The sequence below is a fragment of the Lissotriton helveticus genome, chromosome 5_1 (assembly GCF_964261635.1).
Source record: "Lissotriton helveticus chromosome 5_1, aLisHel1.1, whole genome shotgun sequence".
NCBI lineage: Eukaryota > Metazoa > Chordata > Amphibia > Caudata > Salamandridae > Lissotriton > Lissotriton helveticus.
This window is the reverse complement of record NC_136065.1, coordinates 1,942,546,740-1,942,565,695: the sequence shown is the minus strand read 5'-3', so window position 1 is coordinate 1,942,565,695 and position 18,956 is coordinate 1,942,546,740. Positions and strand designations below refer to the sequence as shown.

Here is an 18,956-nt window from a genome sequence, read left to right as displayed (position 1 = left end):
GTCAAAAGAAATACCTTTTTTTTTTGTCGTGAAGCCTGTGAGTTAGGGGGGGGGTTTGCAGGTTTCCTGGTGGTTTCCTTTAGCTCTCTTTGTTTCTAGTTTTAGGCTATCTGCCAGCTGCACTGTGGATTTTTCAATATTAACCAGCCTGGCTTAGATTTTAATCAGGCGGGCTTCTAGGGGGCTTAAAAGAGACCTCATGAGTGCACTTATATCTGCGAGTGTAATATCCTCAGAGGAGGATTGCAGTGTGGTATTATTAAAATTGGGTGAATGGTCTAGGTGAACAGTAACAGTGGCTGGAACCTCTGGTCTATCCTTGCTTACGTTGCGCACACTACTATCCCCCACCCTTGAAGTATTCCTTGCGGGATTCGATTTTGGGGTTTTTACATTTCTCCCTCCCTTATTTCCTTTAATAGACTCTCCTCTCTTATTTTTTTGGATGGCTCCTTCCTTTGCCCTTCTAGTGAGACCTGGGACATTCTCGACGGTGGAGATTAGAACCGAATCAAGACAAGGGGTAGGGATTGTGACTTGTAGTGTTTGGCCCTTTGGAAGGGTCAGCAAGCTCATGTCATAAAGGTCGGAATTTGTGATTGAGTGGTTAGCCCCTAAAGCCCCATTATTGGAATCATTGGCCAGGGCCAGTGGGCCTAATGATGATCTCCGTACCCAATCAATTTCTTGGGAAATTCGTCTTTCAAGCCCTTCAATTTCCTCTATCAAGAGTGATCCCGCTTTAACAAAGTATTTATCAAGTGTACCTTTAGCTTCTCCTGCCGCAGCCAGTGTCGATTTGCTCCTTGTTTCCCTGGTACACATTTTGGATCCCGTGTACTGGAGGTGGCAATGTAGGAATCGAAGGGGGGTGGCCCGGTCCCGGTCTCTGCCGCCCTCGAACGGCCTCAAACGGCCCGCCCTTTGCCCGGGCTTAGCTCCGCGCTTGGTCCCGCGTGCGGGAGAGACGCTTTCTGATTATAACGGGAGGGGGCGGGAAGAGGACCAGCTGTCCTCGAGCGGCGCCCGCGCAGCGGGGGCCGCGAGGAGTGGGTGAAGAGGTGGTTGAGGAAATAAATTAAGGAGGTTGAACGCCTGTTCAAGAAGCAGCCCAAAAAGCTCGTTGACCCTCTCTCAGCAGCAAGCGCCGAGGACCCTGCCCGCAGCTCTTTTAGTCCAGGCGGGAGGGGGGCGGGAAGAGGACCAGCTGCGGCGAGTCAGGTGACGTAACGCCCGCTGGTCCTCGCAGTCCCGCAAGGGCAGAGGGCGTCTCCAGCAGCTCCTCGCGTAGGCGGCGAATCCCCGGTGACGTTGGCCTCGAGCGGCGCCCGCGAGGAGTGGGTGAAGAGGTGGTTGAGGAAATAAATTAAGGAGGTTGAACGCCAGTTCAAGAAGCAGCCCAAAAAGCTCGTTGACCCTCTCTCAGCAGCAATCTCTATCACACACTGGTGCCCCAGCCAGACGGTCACATAATGCAATTTAATTTTCTTTCTCCGACTACAAAGTGAAAACTGTGTCCAAACACCAATCCCCATTTTTTTCCCAAAAAATGCAGCAATTTGTCAGCTGACATAACCCGACGTTTGACCTATGTCTTTGAAGCGCACTAAATCCGACAAGATATTGAATTCAAAAGCATCTTTATTTATTGATGAGACTTTTGCGACTCACCAAAAATCGTCTTTCAGCCACAGGTGGGAAACACTGCTGTAGAGCATTGATTGCTTGGCAGTGTCAGTGGTGTATAACTGTTCTTTACTAAAACGTAAATGAATGTGTGCATTACCAGTATAAAACGAATAAACGGCAACATGACGTCTTACGGTTTGGTGGGCCATCCCCTCGCTATGATATTATAGCCACCGAATACCTCACTGCAGACCCTTAAAAGAAAGATGCTCTTGCCACTCTCAAAGAGTCTCCTCTAACCCCCAACTTGACTCTACCGAGATCTAAATGGTATTCGCCTATGTTCATTATCTCCACAGACCATCCCTCTCCAGGAAGATATGTCTTTTACTTTTCACACCTAACATGATGTATAAAACCAATTCCTAAAAGTAGTCGCTGCTAAAGTAGTTCCTATTTTGTCATTCTATATTGCCCTAAGCATCAGAATACTTTACATGAGCAACAAATTACATAACACGATTCCAGGTGTGTTAAGGCATGGAGGAGATTTAAGTGATTTGCCCAGAATCACAGGACGTTGAGCTGACGCTGGGCTAGAGGCTGTTTCTCCAGTTCCAAGGTCGGTAGCTCAGGCCATTAGGAAACATCTCCTCCCCTGTTTCTCACCCGATCTGTCTCTGAGGGGACGTGAAGGGTTGCTGGCAGAAGTATTCTTACCCGACCGGCAAAGAACCGCTCTTTGCAGCCACGAAAGCGCTGACATGTTCGCAGCAGACCCAGAGGTAGCAGATTGCGAGGACAGGAGGACACCCAGTGTTCAGAAACGGACAGTGAAAAAAGACTACCTTCTAAAACTGTTCAGCCGGGTTTATGGCGGCCATGTTGGAACGGGTCTCGTGACACTCTCCAGTTTAGCCACCGAATGCTTAGTTAACATCTAGGATTGAACATCATTCTTCATTTTTTAAGTTACGAGACACTTAGAATACATCTACTACACGCAGACAAATCCACGCGAAATAATGCTGCTTTCACTTTCAGTATGGGCCAAAGAAGGGCACTGTGGGCGTTACCAATGTACGTCGCAGTTCAGGTGGAGCAGGCCATTAAACGTGGGGGTATTTTCTGAGTGCATGCCGTTCTCACCCCCTGTACCAGAGCCGAAGTAGTACTGTCCTCACGCACGTTGGTTCAAGATTGGGCTCCTAGCAACCGAGACAGCTAGGAAGACACAATAGCACAGCTTTGGGGAAGTGCCACTAGTTGATTTAAAAGCTTCGTAAATAAACAACAGCGGAAAGAAGCACTCTGGCAGACAGGTCAGCGCGTACCGAAGAAGCAAAACATATAACCGACACACAACACTTTCGGGTGTTGAGCCTATTTGATGCCATCTCCATCTGAGACCATGACAGGAGGTAACAAACTTCTCAAAAATATGTACGAACCCATGTGCAAGCTGTTTAACATTTCACTTTCTAACTTGCATGGGAGCTAATCAAGCAGTTCGATCTTTAGTGTTACCATTTGTTTTTATATCATTGAAATCAGTGCTGGAAATGGGAAAAAAAATATTCCGGGAACCCAGAAATTGGGGGTCAAGGAATGATAGCGAAACGGTTGTGGAGTCATCAAAGGAGAGGTTGACTGTCAACCTGTGCATTTTTTGTGTGCAAAACTTTGCCTGTGGAATCAGTGGTTATGGGGCAATTTTCAGAGTGGGGTGCTGCCATCAATGTTACATCACTGATCTAATAGGGATTGTTAGAAATTCAAACGTCATATAAAAAACAAGTGTATGCAAATTAGCCAGGCCCATTCAGCAAGAGAATGGTAAGGTCGTAGTACATAGCTGGCTGTAAATTTTGGAGCACACTGTCGTAACCATGCTACTAAAGCATGGTGTGGTAGAACTTACACAAACAGCACATTTTCCATAGAAAGGGCCCCTAACTTTGCACAAGCATAGTTTTATTTATATTTAGGCATGGTTTTACTTATAGTGTTATTTATAAAACTAAATAGTGCATACATGGTAATGTGTGCAAATCGGGTTCCAGCACATATTTGTCTTTTGCCCATCACCAGGTAAAGTGTCTTACTATGTTGTTGTGATCCTATTAAAATCTTTGTTCACACTTCAGAATTACATTACAAAAAGTACTGCGTTTGTGGTTTCCTAACTGCTAACATATTTTGAAATACTTGTATATTTTACTGATAGATATTTAAATGTTGTTGCATGTTAGAAGAAAATTACATCCCGCAGATTGCTACATTGTTCGGTTTACAAAATCCTCTCACTTTGTAATTAGAGAAAGAAAAGTAAATACAAATCGCCATTTTAAAAGAATAAGCAGCAATTTTTCAGTAGGCATAGCCTGACATTTAACCTCAGTCTTTGAACGCACAACAAATGTGTCAAGATAGAAACAAAATATAAATGCATATTTATCGTTTATTCACCTTCAGAACACCAGCATGGTAATTCTGGGATTGCTGCAGCACCCCTAGTTCCAGTGTCTATAATCAGCACAAATATGACCATGAATCTGCTCTGCCTTAACTGGTCACAAAGAGACTGAATTTTAAAATATCTTATGGGGTCAAGCCACTTGCTGCATAAATCTTTGTGTGCTCAGTAATTTTCAGAGAATAATTACAGTAAGATACCTCTGGTGGTTAATGCATTTGCTGGAGAGTTCAATAGCATAGCCAGTGAGTTATGGACCTCAGTGCAAGGAAATAAATGGCCTCCTGGCTGCTGGTTGAGTTATAATCCAGGTTCAGTGGAACCCACAGGCCTCTTAGCCTAGTGACAATGCACTATCTGCACCAGTGAAAGCTACACCCCTGGAAGAGATCTATGTTTTGTCTAGTCACATTTTTTGGATCAAGTCTGTTTAATAAGTTTTGAAGAATAAGTATACAAATCTACCGCTTACAACTGAGAGGCGAGCAGGCATTTAGTCATACGTAAAGGAAAAGAGAAAATCAAACCAATTGAGAAAGAACAACTCACTCCACCACTCCTTATCCACCCTCCTAAACTCCACTTATATTACCGCCATTGTTCTGCACTGTTGATGGACAAACGCTTCTATGTCACTGTCTTATATGCAACTTACTTGTAATTTAACCTAATTACGTGATTCTTCTGTGTCTACTGGTTTAGTAGGTAAAATATGGAGTAATTTAAGATATTTAGGGCATGTCAACTCATTACACTCAAAGGAAAGGCAATCTATGTGACCTAATTCTCATGGAATGCACCTGCCTTGTACCCTATGGACTGTTTGCTTTTCCATTTTCAATAATTACCAAAGTCTGATCCGAGGTACGATCACAGCCACAGAGGGAGAAAATGGCTTGATGTGCTGCACTTAACATGAAGGTGATTTGTTGGCATTTCAAGAACTTCAGCAGAAATGTTTTATCTATGTTGTCCAGTAATGAGTATAGTTCAGTAATCCAGTATTTGTGTTTCAGAAAAATTAATTTTTCAAAAGATGCGGGTGGTTGGAATGCTTGTTCCTTAATGGAGGGATGTGTGACTCAGTGTCAGATTTACATATATTGCATTTGGATCACGTCTAGCAGCCCATAGTCCGCTTTCAGTCTGTCAAGGAAATATTTCCTCCCATCAATCAAAACCAACCCCACTGCCTGAAACTTATTTATTCAATATAGTATACCGTCTAGTATAGAAGAGGGAGGAAATGAGTCACTTCATACATAAGTTGACAATTTTTTGGGGTATATAGCCTAAGTTTATTGTGCATGTCAGTAATACGCAAACGTATCGAAATACATAAATGGATATTAAAAATAGATACAGAGAATAAATATGTATAATAAATTACAAAACCCAGACGTAAGCAACACAATTGTGGTGTAAAATGCACCCAACTTAAAAATGCATACTGATGCCTCACTCATTTATTCACTCATCCAACCACATAGACAAGACAAATACCAGACTGGACAACATCCCATCAGACACATACATAAAACCGGAGATGGTCAGACATATAACACAAATTAATTTATACAGGTATTTTTCCTGTTTTCTGTAACAATTTCAACAGTTTGTAAATTGCTGTCCAATGGATTATTTTGATTTATTTTGATATTTTATGCAGAAAGGACAGAAACCTGGGATAACATCAATTCTGTAGAAAAGTTGCGCCAGTCGGGAGGGGAAATGTGAAGACGCGCGTTTTAGTGAGAGACCCCGGTAAGGGTCACACCTTCCTCAGGGCACTTAAAGCATAAGATGCGGAAGCAGCAGACGCTTGGGGGATCTGGACGGGCACAAAGATGTAGCTCACAGAAGGATATAACGTAGTCTTGCTGATTGTTCTGCTTAAAGCTGAGTGGGCACCCCAGGAGCCTTAAAGAAAATTTGCCCTATGGGCAATTTTTACGTATTCGCCGCAATTGTTCGAACAAATGTGATTATTTTGACAATGCGGAAATCCTGCTTAATAAACTGTGTATGAGCGGTTACCCTAGAAAATTGGTAAGGGCTGCACTCAAAAGGGCGTGGTACACACTGCGCGAAACCTTGTTTACACCTAAGGCTAAAAAAGAGAATGTGCAAATGACATGTGTCCTGACCTTTAATCCACAATCAAATATAGTCCGGCAGATCATTACAAAAACTGGAGGTTGATTGAACATTTAACACCTTGGCTGCTAGAGTTATTATCCTCCTGCGCTGGGCCATAATGGAAATGGGTGTGTTCATGACGAGCTCAGCTCGTCATGAGCACACGAGAGGTGTACCTCATGATGAGCTGAGCTTGTCATGAGCACGGAAGGGGTTAAAAATTCCCAAACCTTTGTTTGCCTGCAGAAAAGGGAGGAATCTCAGACAACACCTTGGGCGAGCCAGTAGGGACTCTGCTGTTGTGAAAAAGGACACTAGGAGTTTGCTGGGTCTGCCGGCTGTGGTGGGACATTTTAGATGTACCAATTGTACCGTGTGTGACAATACAACAGACTCTAAAACCATCATGATCAATAATAAGACACTTATGATGAGATCGTTTTCAAACGGCAACACCAAGAATGTGGTGTATCTGGTGATGTGCCCATGTGGGCTGGCCTATATTTGCCAGACTACACAAGCTGTTAAAATGCGCATGGGGCAACGTAAGTCGCACATTAGATGTCGGACGGCTGGTGCACCGCTGGTACTACACTATAGTGAATGTGGACATAGTGAAGAAGAGTTAGTTTGGTCGGTGTTAGCAGTGATCAAAGCCAACAATAAGAAAGAACTAGAAGCCAAATTGAATTGCACAGAAGCTCGCCTTATAGAAAAATACCATACTGCGACTGAAGGCTTGAATGATAGAGACGAGATATGGGCACTGATTTAAACAGCTATGATATCTGTAGTTTGAGCTAGTGATACAGGTGAGGGTGACTTAGGAAGGAGTAGTTAGCTTTGAGTCACTCCTATGCTGCCTATACCAGTATATATATATATACTTCTCCCATATATATTTATTTATATGTAGAAAGTCATTCATTAGTTGTTATATATTGTTGCTGTCCTTTTTTTCCTAATTTTTTCCCCCAAAATGTTTTGCCTAATTTTTCCCTAACTTTATCAGATGAATAATTCCATGCTGGTGTGATGTCTGATTTGAGGACCCCTTTGAGTGGGTGGAATCCCGTTGCTCAATATTGTGTTTCTGTTCTTTTAGTATAGGTGTTTCTACCCTTCTAAAGGTACATGTGTGTGTAGTGTATAGAATGTACGCCCGTAGGTGGCCTTGGAGTGCCTGACAGGTTTTTAACATTGTGTACATAGATGTTGCCATTGATAATATAAGCTAAGTATTCTGAGATCTGGTATATGTCGTTTGGCTACGTTAAGACGACCCAGTGTTGGTGTAGAGATATACACATTTTTTGATAAATTAATCTCCAGATAGTGTTGTGCGTGAGAATGTCTGAACCCTTGCTGGTGTTTTACGACGAGAGGCTGTTTTTTTGGATTTGGTATTAAGAATAATTTCTTTCGTTACACTCCTTGTGTTTTACACTCACCCCGTCCTTCCCTTGTTGATTAGATTTTCACTATTTTGAATAATTTTTGTTTCTTTTTCATTTTAGTTTTGCACGGCCGTTTGTGGTTTTATTTTATTACACTTGGGACTCGCCGGCTCATATGTTAGAAGATGGCATGTGGCTGGCCGATAAATATAGGTACCCGAAAGGAGGCTATTTTGCTTAGGTGGTCTGTTGTTTATGTCTGTAGCGGTGGAGTGTGACGTCAGCACGTAGACGCCATGTAAGTAGCATCCCGTGAGAAGCATACACCCGCTGTTTTGGAAAACTTCAGCGTATAGTGGATCGATATCGAGTGTCTGTGACGGGACCGGGAGGTTGAAGGTAATTTCCCTGTAGGGTGCTATATTTTAGCTCCTCGTTGAGAACGTGTGTACTCTTTGCGGTACATTGTAATTTGAGAAGAGAACCCCGTCTTTTAATCACTTTTGTTGTCTTCTGTTTTGTGTCCACTAGATACCGACTGTCTGTATCCTCGCAAGTTTTTCTTTGATTGGATAGTGTTTGCATCACACTTTTCTGCGAGTGGAATACAGTGTTACAAGGTATGAGTCAGTGACATTTGTCAGCCACGTTTTTTGTATAGATTCTAATAGTACCATATCGTAGGCCCCACACATATATTGAATATTGTTTTTCTTTCTCCTTACTCATTAGGGCCCTCTGGCCATTGATGGCCAGGCGGCAGTAGGATAGGTTCCTGCTAGCGTCGTGCGTGAGTTCCTCTTTGTTGAGAACGTGCAATCCATTCAGGTAGTAGGAGTTTTAATCTTATCGATTTGTGTGTTCTGTCCTTGCTGCCTTAGTGTTGGTTTTTCCTCTATGGGTGGCGATGGTTTTGCCATTTTTTCTTCTCCTCTACTAATACCATGAGCATGTAATTGACTAGGCTATACGTTGGTTACAGCTCCTTCTGTATGATTCTGCTTGTTTTGTTCTCAAGTTGGTGGCACTGTTGTGTGTTTTTCACGTTGGTGCACCTTTTGAGCACTGTGTGTAATCCTCTTAGACACTGCACGGTCACTGAAGGGTGAGTGGAGGTTAGTTTATTTTTCAAGTGTGAAGAGATACAGTATATATTCCTTTTTATTCTTATTGAAGAAATACAGAATCCCCTGTCCTGATGAAGCCTAAAGGAATCTCTGGCTGAAACGCGACCGCGCCTGCGTCGACATTCATTAAGGAGTCCCCCCATTTAGAGTTGTATAAAAGAAATTAAGCGCCATTCTATTAATTTTTGAGTTGTTATCCCTCAAGCGCTTTAGGGACTACCTTAAAGTGTATTACTCTAAATCAAGAGTGTACACTCTGTTTTGTTCGCAATAGGGGAATTAATTTTTGATCCTTGATTTTGTGATATTTGTATATGTTGTATGTGATATATGTTGGATATATTGTAGATATGTAATGTATCATATATATGAGTGTGATTTATATGTCCATGTAGAGATGTGTATATTGTGTATATATTTGATCACTTTATATGTAGCAATCTGTTGTCACTTTAGTGTCTTTTTTCTCGTCACTTGAAACGTACACAAGTTGAAAGTAGATAAGTATTTGTGATAAATAATAAATTGGAAGAAGCAGGGTAATTAATTGTACTCTGACTTAAAATAAATGCGTTTTGATTAATCCCTTAAATACCGTTTCTCTTTTGATTCCACATCGTTGATGTTTTGTGCTCAGGTAGTTGAGGGTTAGCTGGGCATGACCCCTGTTATATATATATATATATATATATATATATACACATATATCAGAGGATTTTTCAGCGAACGCTTGGGACGGAGACCGGGACCGGTTCTCCATCGTATAATCAGGCACAGATGTTTAGCAATGCAGCACGAGAGGAGGCAGCAGCAGGCATGTTCAATAAAAAAACTGGCGGGCAAACACGTACCATGACAGCTACGGGTGCAAAAAACTCAGACCCCTTGGCCCTAAAGTACATAAAGCTCGAGAGACTATTCGAGAGAGAGACACGAAAATGGTGGGAGGCCACCTCGCTTGAGAACTACATCAAGGTGGAGAGGGTCCCACGGGGTCTACGTGTATATACTATACCCGCGTATGAAAACCCAGATCCCCAACTGTTGGAGGAATGGCACGTACACACCGCGGAATTTTGTAAAGGAAGCTTGACATTACTTGTCAAATTCGCATGGAGTGATAGGGAGAAGGCCATTAATGAGATCAAATTACTTGAAGATGAATTGGAAAAATCACCTGAAAATTCAAAACATCAAGAAATGATGGTAGAAATGAAAAAACGGTTAACCAGGTACGAAACGAAAATCAGATTGCGGAAGGAAGAAAAATTCGACAGGGATGAACGGGACTATGCGATGGGGAGAGTACTCACTTTCGCTAAGAAATTTGATGGCCCAAGGAAAGATCTATTTAAACAAAAGCAGAACTCCGCACAGCCACCCGAGAGAGTCGAAACCTCGGAATCCGAAGTTACCGGATCGGATGAGGAAGGACTGGCTGGACCATCCAAACCAACCAAAACTCCTTTTCACGAGGAATTCGACGTAATCCGCCATGCCTGGCTCAGGGGGGGGAAAGTAAAACCCCCGGAACCAGACGCAGAAAAACAAGGAGGGGCGGTCGGAAGAGGACGCGGAAGAGGCAGAGGCAACAATCTGGCTCGCGGGAAAGCAAAGAAGGGGGGAACCCGCTAGACACCTCTGAATCCCTAACCATTGTGAACCTTAGTCCTAAACAACTGACCAAGGATGAAGAAACTGTGCTACAATTGGGCCTCTCGTTCTGTCCGCAAAAAAAACCTGGAATTTACCCAAACTAGGATCGATCTCTTTAGATTCACCAGGAAACTAAAGTTGCATAAATACTACAAAACTAAACCAACAACACACGAAAGACGACAAAACAGAATTTTGGAGACTGACACCATCCAATTGGGTGATCTGGAAACTTTAGAAATCCTGGAAGAGATAAGATCGGAAACTACAGAGACTGATTCTGAAAAATTGAGTTTAACACAAAGAAGTAGGAAGGTAGGCATAGATCAGGAAGCCCCACAGAGTCCTTTTAAACCTACCTCACACTTTCTACCACAAATGGCCCAAGATGCGATCGATATTTTTTCAGAGACTGTGATAAAGGATTTAATAAAACTACGCATGTCCAAGAAGAACCCAAAAGAGAATGTCACTAATCCATTAACTGTGGGACAAAGGAAAGCTCTAATAAGTCTCCAGGATGACACCTCTGTGATCTACAAACCTTCTGATAAAGGAGGAAATGTAGTTATAATGACTAAGGACATGTATATAGGAGAAGCGAAACGACAACTTTCGAACAAAGAACATTATGAACTCACTACTATGAAGAAATATCAGGAAAGCATCCAAGAATATGACAAGCTCATACAGAAATGGCACAATAAAGATATGTTAAGCACTGAGGAATATCTTTTTTTACGTTCAAATCATCCTGTAATTCCTACTTTTTATCATCTGCCCAAAGTGCATAAGGATCTAAAAACACCGCCTGGCCGCCCAATAGTTTCATCAATGGGCAGCCTTACAGAGAATCTTTCGGTGTTTATTGACCATTTCTTGTTTCAGTCAGTACTCCAATTGTCCTCATACATTAGGGATACAAAGGAATTTATTGTACAATTACAAGATCTAGTGTGGGATCCCATGTATGTTATGATTGTGATGGACATAACGAGCCTTTATACGTGTATTGATCATGCGCAAGGCTTGCAAGCGGTGGAGTATTTTATGAAAAAGAGGCCACTTAAATACGCAGGACATAGTACCATGTTGCTAGAGTTAACAGAATTTTGCCTGTTAAATAACATTTTTCTCTTTCAGGGAGAACTCTTTAAACAGATCTCTGGGACCGCGATGGGAACCTGCTTCGCCCCCAGCTATGCGAATTTATTCGTAGGCTGGTGGGAGGAGCAGGTGGCCTGGTCAGAGGGTAACACTACTTGGACCACTAATGTGGTCAAGTGGCACAGATACATCGACGACCTCTTCCTGGTATGGAGGGGGTCGGAACAGAGTGCCAGAGAGTATATCTCTCATTTAAATAACAACCTTGTCAATCTTAGGTTCACGGGCGAGGTCAGCTCAGTGGCAGTGAGCTACCTTGACCTTCGTGTATCTATTATTGACAACCAGGTAACAACATCCCTGTATCGCAAGCCTACTGCTGGCAACAGCGTTTTACACGCTGATAGTGCTCACCCAACGAACCTGAAACGAAGTATTCCTTACGGGGAGCTCTTGCGTCTCAAACGAAACTGCTCACGTGATGAAGACTTCCAGAAAGCAGCAAAAAACAGCTTGTTTAGGTTCAAACAACGAGGTTACAACCAAGCTCTCCTGACCGACACTCTGAAAAGAGTGTCTGGGATAGATAGAGCAGAACTACTGAAAGATAAAACTAATTTGAACAAAACAGAAGAGGGCAAATTCCGTTTAATAACATCTTATAGCAACAATTCCAATCAACTCAAAGGAATCTTACGCCATAGTTGGCATATCTTGAAGACTGACCCCATAATTGGGGTAGACATTCCCAATAACCCACTAGTAACTTTCAGAAAAACGAAGTCCATCAAGGACTTACTGGTGCACAGCCACCTAGAGACCCCTGTTGCTAGGACGAACACTTTGGCTGAAATGAAAGGATTTTATCCTTGTGGTAAATGCAAGGCCTGTGCTTACAGCAAAAGGGTCTTGGGCTATGATATCCCTGGGGTCGCAAGGAAGAAAAACATTGGGTCTTTCATCACATGTCAGACACCGTATGTGGTGTATTGTCTAGTATGCCCCTGCAACCTCAAGTATATAGGGAGCACCATAAAAAGTGTGAAGTTAAGAGTCCTAGAACATATGAGGGCGATAGCCAACAAGGACCTGACTTCTCCTGTTGCCAAACACTTCGCCATTAAACATCGCAGCAACAGAGATTTGTTACAATACTTTGGGGTTGACCAAGTTCCAGAGAGTGAAAGGGGTGGGAACAGACTCCTAAAGTTAAGACGTTTGGAGTCTCGTTTCATTATTGACCTACAGACCAAAATTCCAAATGGTCTGAATAGTGGCGAGGAATTAGCCATCCATCTGGGAAAATAAATTGCACTAGCCGACAGTCTGCTGTCTCACTCTAATCTGATGGAATCTGTGTTGACCGGGGGATTTTCACCCCTGGCCGTTCAGCGGTTTCTAGCAATAGGAACCGCCTAAGCCGATCCACGGCAAGATAATAATGAAATGTTTGATTGAATGGGCATTTATATTCATTTTTTGTGACAATATGAGCAATCCTGTACAGTAAACAAGAGGATAAAACATGAATTTCATATGTAAATTTTAGCATGCCTAAAATGTACCGGTTTTAGCTCATGTATATATTTCCGTCATTATAACTTTTAACTGAATGTTGATTGTATGCTGATTCACAGCTTAATAACTGTATGAATGATACTGAGTAAAGATAATCTGTTGCCCTTTGATCATGGTAACAAAGTTACATTGCACATTTCAATATGGCGCCCGTGTTTTCAAGCCGGGTAGTCCATTTTCAGTTTCCATCAGTGATTGCGCACTGCATATAATGTCTTCCTGTTAGCGTTTTTGCAAATACATTGACAAAGGGCTTTGCCCGAAACGCGTCTGCGCTACAAAGAAATTAAAAGAAAACTCTGAAACTCACCCCGCGAGTGCTGCTTTTCTTCCTCTCTCTCGGCTGGGAGAGGGGGTGTTGGAGCGTTAATATATATATACCTGTAAAGCTGAGTGTCAGTTAAATTTTTCACTAAATGCTTGTCAAAGCTAATTTTAACTGTAGTTTTGTGTTTTTCTCTTTTAAAAAGAACCGCATTTTGGCATACTTGCACACTAAAACTTTATTTCACATAGAACTTAGTTCTATATATACTTTTTTTATTGTATTTCATTGGAATGCTCTTGTTTTAAAATCGTTTTAAATTTGTTCCTGTGGTAGTTGTTTGCCTGGCTCTGCATGATCCCATACTCTATGGTACGGCCGCCCCCTGAATTTCAGCCTCTCTAGCCGCACAGACACCTATCGCTGGTATCATTTCAAGCAACATTCTAGCCGCACTCTATGGTCCTTTACTCTATTTTAGTGGACAGATGCAAGCGCGCAGCCCCTGAGTGTCAGTTGCATTTTTCACTAAATGCTTGTTAAACGCTAATTTTAACTGTAGTTTTGTGTTTTTCTTTTTTAAAAAGAACCGCATTTTCGCATACTTGCACACTAAAACTTTATTTCACATAGAACTTAGTTCTATATATACTTTTTATTGTATTTCATTGGAATGCTCTTGTTTTAAAATCGTTTTAGATTTGTACCTGTGGTAGTTGTTTGCCTGGCTCTGCATGATCCCATACTCTATGGTATGGCTGCCCCCTGACTTTCAGCCTCTCTAGCCGCACAGACACCTCTCGCTGGTATCATTTCGAGCGACATTCTAGCCGCACTCTATGGTCCCTGACTCTATTTTAGTGGACAGATGCAAGTGCGCAGCACGCGCGCGTAGCGGGCGCGCCAGAGGCAAGCCCGTCCGCGCCCTGACGCGCCCAGCGGCCAGAAATTATGGCCAAAATGCAATCACTGTAAGAGATTTACATACTCAGCTGCGCAACTTCACAGACTTAGTAAACATATTTCTCCTAAATGCGCCTTATGTACTCCTCCTTATCGCAGCTTTACTTGCATTCAATGCAATTTTACATTGGGTCCTATGCGTCTTATAAACACCATTTCCAGATCTGGCCTTCAGGTCTGTCACAGCACCACCTCTGCCAAAATGGCATGTCGCCAGAATTTGTACTTTTTAAGCCTTAACTGTTGTTCTCTGGTCAAAAATAAGCAGCATATTGTTAACCTTCATATTACTGAACATCCAGATGCACTCTTTCTGACCGAAACATGGCTTCATGCCAGTTTGGGCCCCGACATTGCCACTGCTCTTCCTCCTGGATATGTCATCGCCAGGAAAGATCGAGACACAGGCAAAAGTGGGGGGATTGCTATAATTTATAAATCTATTCATTTTTGTAAATTTGAAGCTATTTCCATCACAGAGTGTGAAGCTGCCTTGTTTAAACTCTCTGTATCCCCTTAGCTGACCCTGTCTGTCATTTTAATTTATCGCCCTCCGGGGAAGCCCGGCCCATGGGTCTCCACTTTCCCTGACCTTATGGTTCCCTTTATTTTAAAGGCAGTGAGTTTTACAATTCTAGGTGATCTGAACCTTCACCTAGAAGATAATGAGAATAACATCTGCTGCACTTTTTTATCTGATTTGGAGGCTCTATGCTTACAGTTATGCAATCAGGGCCCTACTCATAAGGCGGGACACCTTCTGGATCCAATTTTGTCCAATCTTTACTATGACTGTTGTACTCCTGCGCTTCAGTTAGACTGGTCCGACCATTTTATAATTCCATTCAACCTGCATCCTTCCACATCTAGGGTAGTGGCCCCTCTTACTAGCTCAGGTAGTCTCAGATCTTGGGGCAAGTTGAATATGGAGTCTTTTAATACTTCTCTGTCTACTAGCATACCTGATGTCACTTTACCTTTGCTTTCATTAAATACTGCTGTCTCCCACTGGCTAACTAATGCCATTGACATCAGTCTGCCCCCTGTACCCAAACACAGCTTTACTCATCACGCCCCTGCCCCATGGTTTACAAAGTTATTAAGTCTAAATGTAAAGCACTAGAAAGAAGCTGGAGGAGATCGTACTCTTTAACTTGTAAAGATGCTTATAAAGCTGCTCTTAAAAGTTATCATTCAGCGTGTAAAGAGGCACATGTTTTTTACGTTGCTAACACAATAACTAAGGCATCTAATTGTCCTCGGGCTCTATTTTCGGTAGTGGAGAAGTTAGCTGACTCTGATATCATCCCTCCTCCTCCTGTCCTTGATGAAAATCAATGTAACAACATTGCTGACTTCTTTATTCAGAAGGTTGAACTTATTTACAAGTCACTCTCTGCTCCTTCCACTTCCTTGTGTAGTATGGCTTCTGCATTTGACCCTACATATCACAGTAATTGTGACCAGATAGCCAAGATTTCTTCCTGGCACCCATTTGAAGAGGCGTCTTTCCAAAATTGTTTAAACAGTATTACATCTGGGTCTCCTCTTGATCCTTTGCCTATTAAGATCCTTTGTCAGCTCTCTGCCACATCTAAAGGCGTCCTTATCAATCTTCTTAACGCCTCTATGCGGGAGGCCTTGGTCCCCCCGAGTGGAAGCGAGCCATGGTCATCCCTTTGTTGAAAAAGGCCGGAGCAGATCCTTCTGTACAGTCTAACTTTAGACCCATATCTCTGCTTCCGGCTTTCTCCAAACTTTTGGAGAAACATATCAATACTCAACTGACACAACACATAGACAAAGTTGGCTTTCTTCATTATTCGCAATCCGGGTTCAGAGCCAACTTCTCAACTGAAACCGCTCTGCTTGGGGTTACTGAGAAACTGCGCCAGCATTTAGATCAAGGGGAAACTGCGGCACTCATTCTATTAGATTTGAGTGCCGCATTCAACACTGTGTCGCATAACATCTCGCCCTTAGGTCTCTGGGCTGGACGGCACTGCCCTATCCTGGTTTGCTTCACTCCTTGATGGTCGCACTTTTCAGGTCTTTTCTGCTAAGGCATCATCCAAGATCTGCGTATCAGCACATGGAGTCCCACAGGGATCCATTTTAAGACCCCAACTCTTCAACATCTATGTCAGACCTCTGGCAGAGATTGTGGAAGAGGCGGGTCTTTCCCTATATTCGTATGTGGATGATACGCAAATTGTCTTTTCGCTTTGCACCACTATAGACGCTACGACATCTGCCCTTCAGTGCGGCCTACGGTAAGTGACCGAGTGGATGTGCCTTAACTTTTTGAAGTTAAATGGGGATAAGACTGAGGTCCTTATCCTGGGCAAGCACAAGGACCTATGGGGCCCTCACCATTGGCCTCAGGAAATGGGTTCCTTTCCCCTACCTGTCGCCCACATCCGCAATCTGGGCATTATTATTGATGATAGTCTCTCTATGAGACAACAGGTGGCGAGTGTTGCTGCCATCTGTTTCACGATCTTGAGGTGGCTTTGTAAGATCATTTGGATGCTTCCTGCCTCAACCCAACGCACGGTAGTCCAGGCACTCATCACCTCTCGCCTCGATTACGGCAATGTTCTCTATCTCGGTAGCTGCCAAACGGTACTGAGAAAGCTACAGGTAGTTCAGAACTCTGCAGTACGTCTTCTTTGTCAAGTTCCTAGACAGGCTTCCATCTCGCCGTATTTATGTGACCTTCACTGTCTTCGAATTGATCAAAGAATTACATTTAAAACCCTGAGTTACAGCTTTAAAATCAAACAAGGTTTGGCACCAGCGTATCTGCAAGAGCTCATCCATCCTTACATTCCTTCTCGTCCCCAGCGCTCTACAGCCCACGGAGACTTTGTGATTACCAGATTTAAACTTGCAAGAATGGGAGGCCACTCCTTTTCTTGTCTTGGCCCCAAAATCTGGAATTCTCTTCCGGTGTCCTTGAAGAATGACCCGTCCTATTTCAGCTTTCGAAGAAATCTTAAAACTTGGCTCTTTTAGTTGTAAATGGTTCTTGACTGCTCCTTTTCTAGCAATTTGTGTGATAGGCGCCGGGAAACCCTTTTGTATAGCTGCACGAGTTACAAAAATAATTTAATAATAATGTAATAATAATAAAGAGGGTGAGAGCTGACCTCAAGGGAGGCCGGGCCGCAGGCACAGTAGAAGAAATAAAACCCAGAAATGTTCGGGCCTGGTGGTTTTAGAAAAGATTGTTATGAGTTTGGCAGTATCCACATGTGGCGAAATAATAGAGAGCCATCATAGATATCCAGTACCATCTAATGTCAGAAAATCCGTAGCTGCCATAGTTTGAACAAATCCCAGGGTAGCCGTCGCATCAGAAAGGAGCCCAGATGCAGATATTTCCTTTCACAATGAAAAAGCTGCCATTTCTCTTGCAACCAGTACTTTGCGCGTTAAAGAAGCACTAGTCACAGTTGTGGCTCATAAAGTAGGATAGAGGGAGAGGTGCCTACTGCATAGCACATTGCATAACATCCAAATCACAGGTTTGTGTTTTATGTAGATAACTCAGTGGGCTACTTGCCCCAACACTTTTCAATCTATATACAGCGGATCTGGGCAAGCCGCTCCACAACGCCAACTTCACAGTCCCAAAAATTGGAGTCAATAAAATCCTCCAAATTTTACAATACGCGGACGACTTAGTGGTGATGGACCACACAAAAATAGGACTACAAAGGGGACTAGACGCTTTAAACGCCTACAATCAGATCAATGAATTAACAATAAATCCAAAATAGACCAAAGTATTGATCTTCAGGAGTTGTACAAAAAAACACTCCTCAAATGGCACATGGGCAATGAGACAATAACTGTTTCAAAGTCTTATAACTATCTCGGGTGGCTGAGTGACTTGGGCAAAGCAACTTTGCATTTACACAAAATGAAATCTAAAGTAGAGTCTACAATCTATGCTTTGTGTAAACCAAATGAGAAAATACAGAGCCCAACCACCACCCAAATCAGAAAGGTGTTACAATCTAAAATAAGGGCAATCGCGGGGTACGCACAGCAGGCATTCCCGTGCAAAATTATCACAATGATAGAAAAAGCACAATGCCAGGCGTACAAATGCATATTTAAACTACCAAAATGCACTCTCAATTGCGGGATTCGACTGGAATTTGGCCTGGTGCAACAGAGTAAAGGATGCTTGGGGTTGCATGCAAAATATTATTATCACGTACTCAAAGCACCGGAAGGGAGCCTGAAGAGCATGCTAAAACCCATTTATGGCCGGTCTACATGCAGGAAGAAGTAGAAGTTTTAGATTTAACAACTCAGAATTGGGGTCAAGAGGCCATAACCTACCCGGCTATCAAGAGGGCAATCAATAAACAATACTATCAATTGTCAAGAGAAAGTGATCTAGCACATTTTGAGAGTGGAAGTGGTCAATCGGCTGATCGCTACATACATGGAGTACAAATCCCAGCCTTACCTTCATCAAGCATAGGGGAGAAAGGCCCTAAAAACATTCAGTGGACCAGACTAGTGCCTCTCCTGATAAAAAATTCAATCTGGGTTGGAAAGTACTTGAACATAAAATCAGCTGTAGAATCTGCACTTTAAAA

General features: G+C 42.8%; 2 protein-coding genes across 3 annotated transcripts in view; one reads left to right on the top strand and one right to left on the bottom strand.

The window, feature by feature from the left end:
* MRPL10 (mitochondrial ribosomal protein L10) overlaps positions 1 to 2,589 on the bottom strand; it is a 61,746-nt gene extending 59,157 nt beyond the window's left edge. Inside the window, exon 1 of one of the 2 annotated variants that reach the window (XM_078645589.1) lies at positions 2,478 to 2,589. Coding sequence is in view for 1 of the 2 variants with exons in the window: in XM_078645588.1 (XP_078501714.1) it covers positions 2,350 to 2,395 (46 nt within the window). In the remaining variant the exon portion in view is untranslated. Of the gene's footprint in view, positions 1 to 2,349 lie in introns of both variants that reach the window. The other variant, XM_078645588.1, reaches the window with a different exon arrangement.
* Positions 2,590 to 2,812: 223 nt separating this feature from the next.
* LRRC46 (leucine rich repeat containing 46) overlaps positions 2,813 to 18,956 on the top strand; it is a 105,698-nt gene continuing 89,554 nt past the window's right edge. Inside the window, exon 1 of the mRNA XM_078641439.1 lies at positions 2,813 to 3,050. Within this exon, the coding sequence (XP_078497565.1) occupies positions 3,020 to 3,050 (31 nt within the window). The 5' untranslated portion in view covers positions 2,813 to 3,019. The remainder of the gene's footprint in view (positions 3,051 to 18,956) is intronic.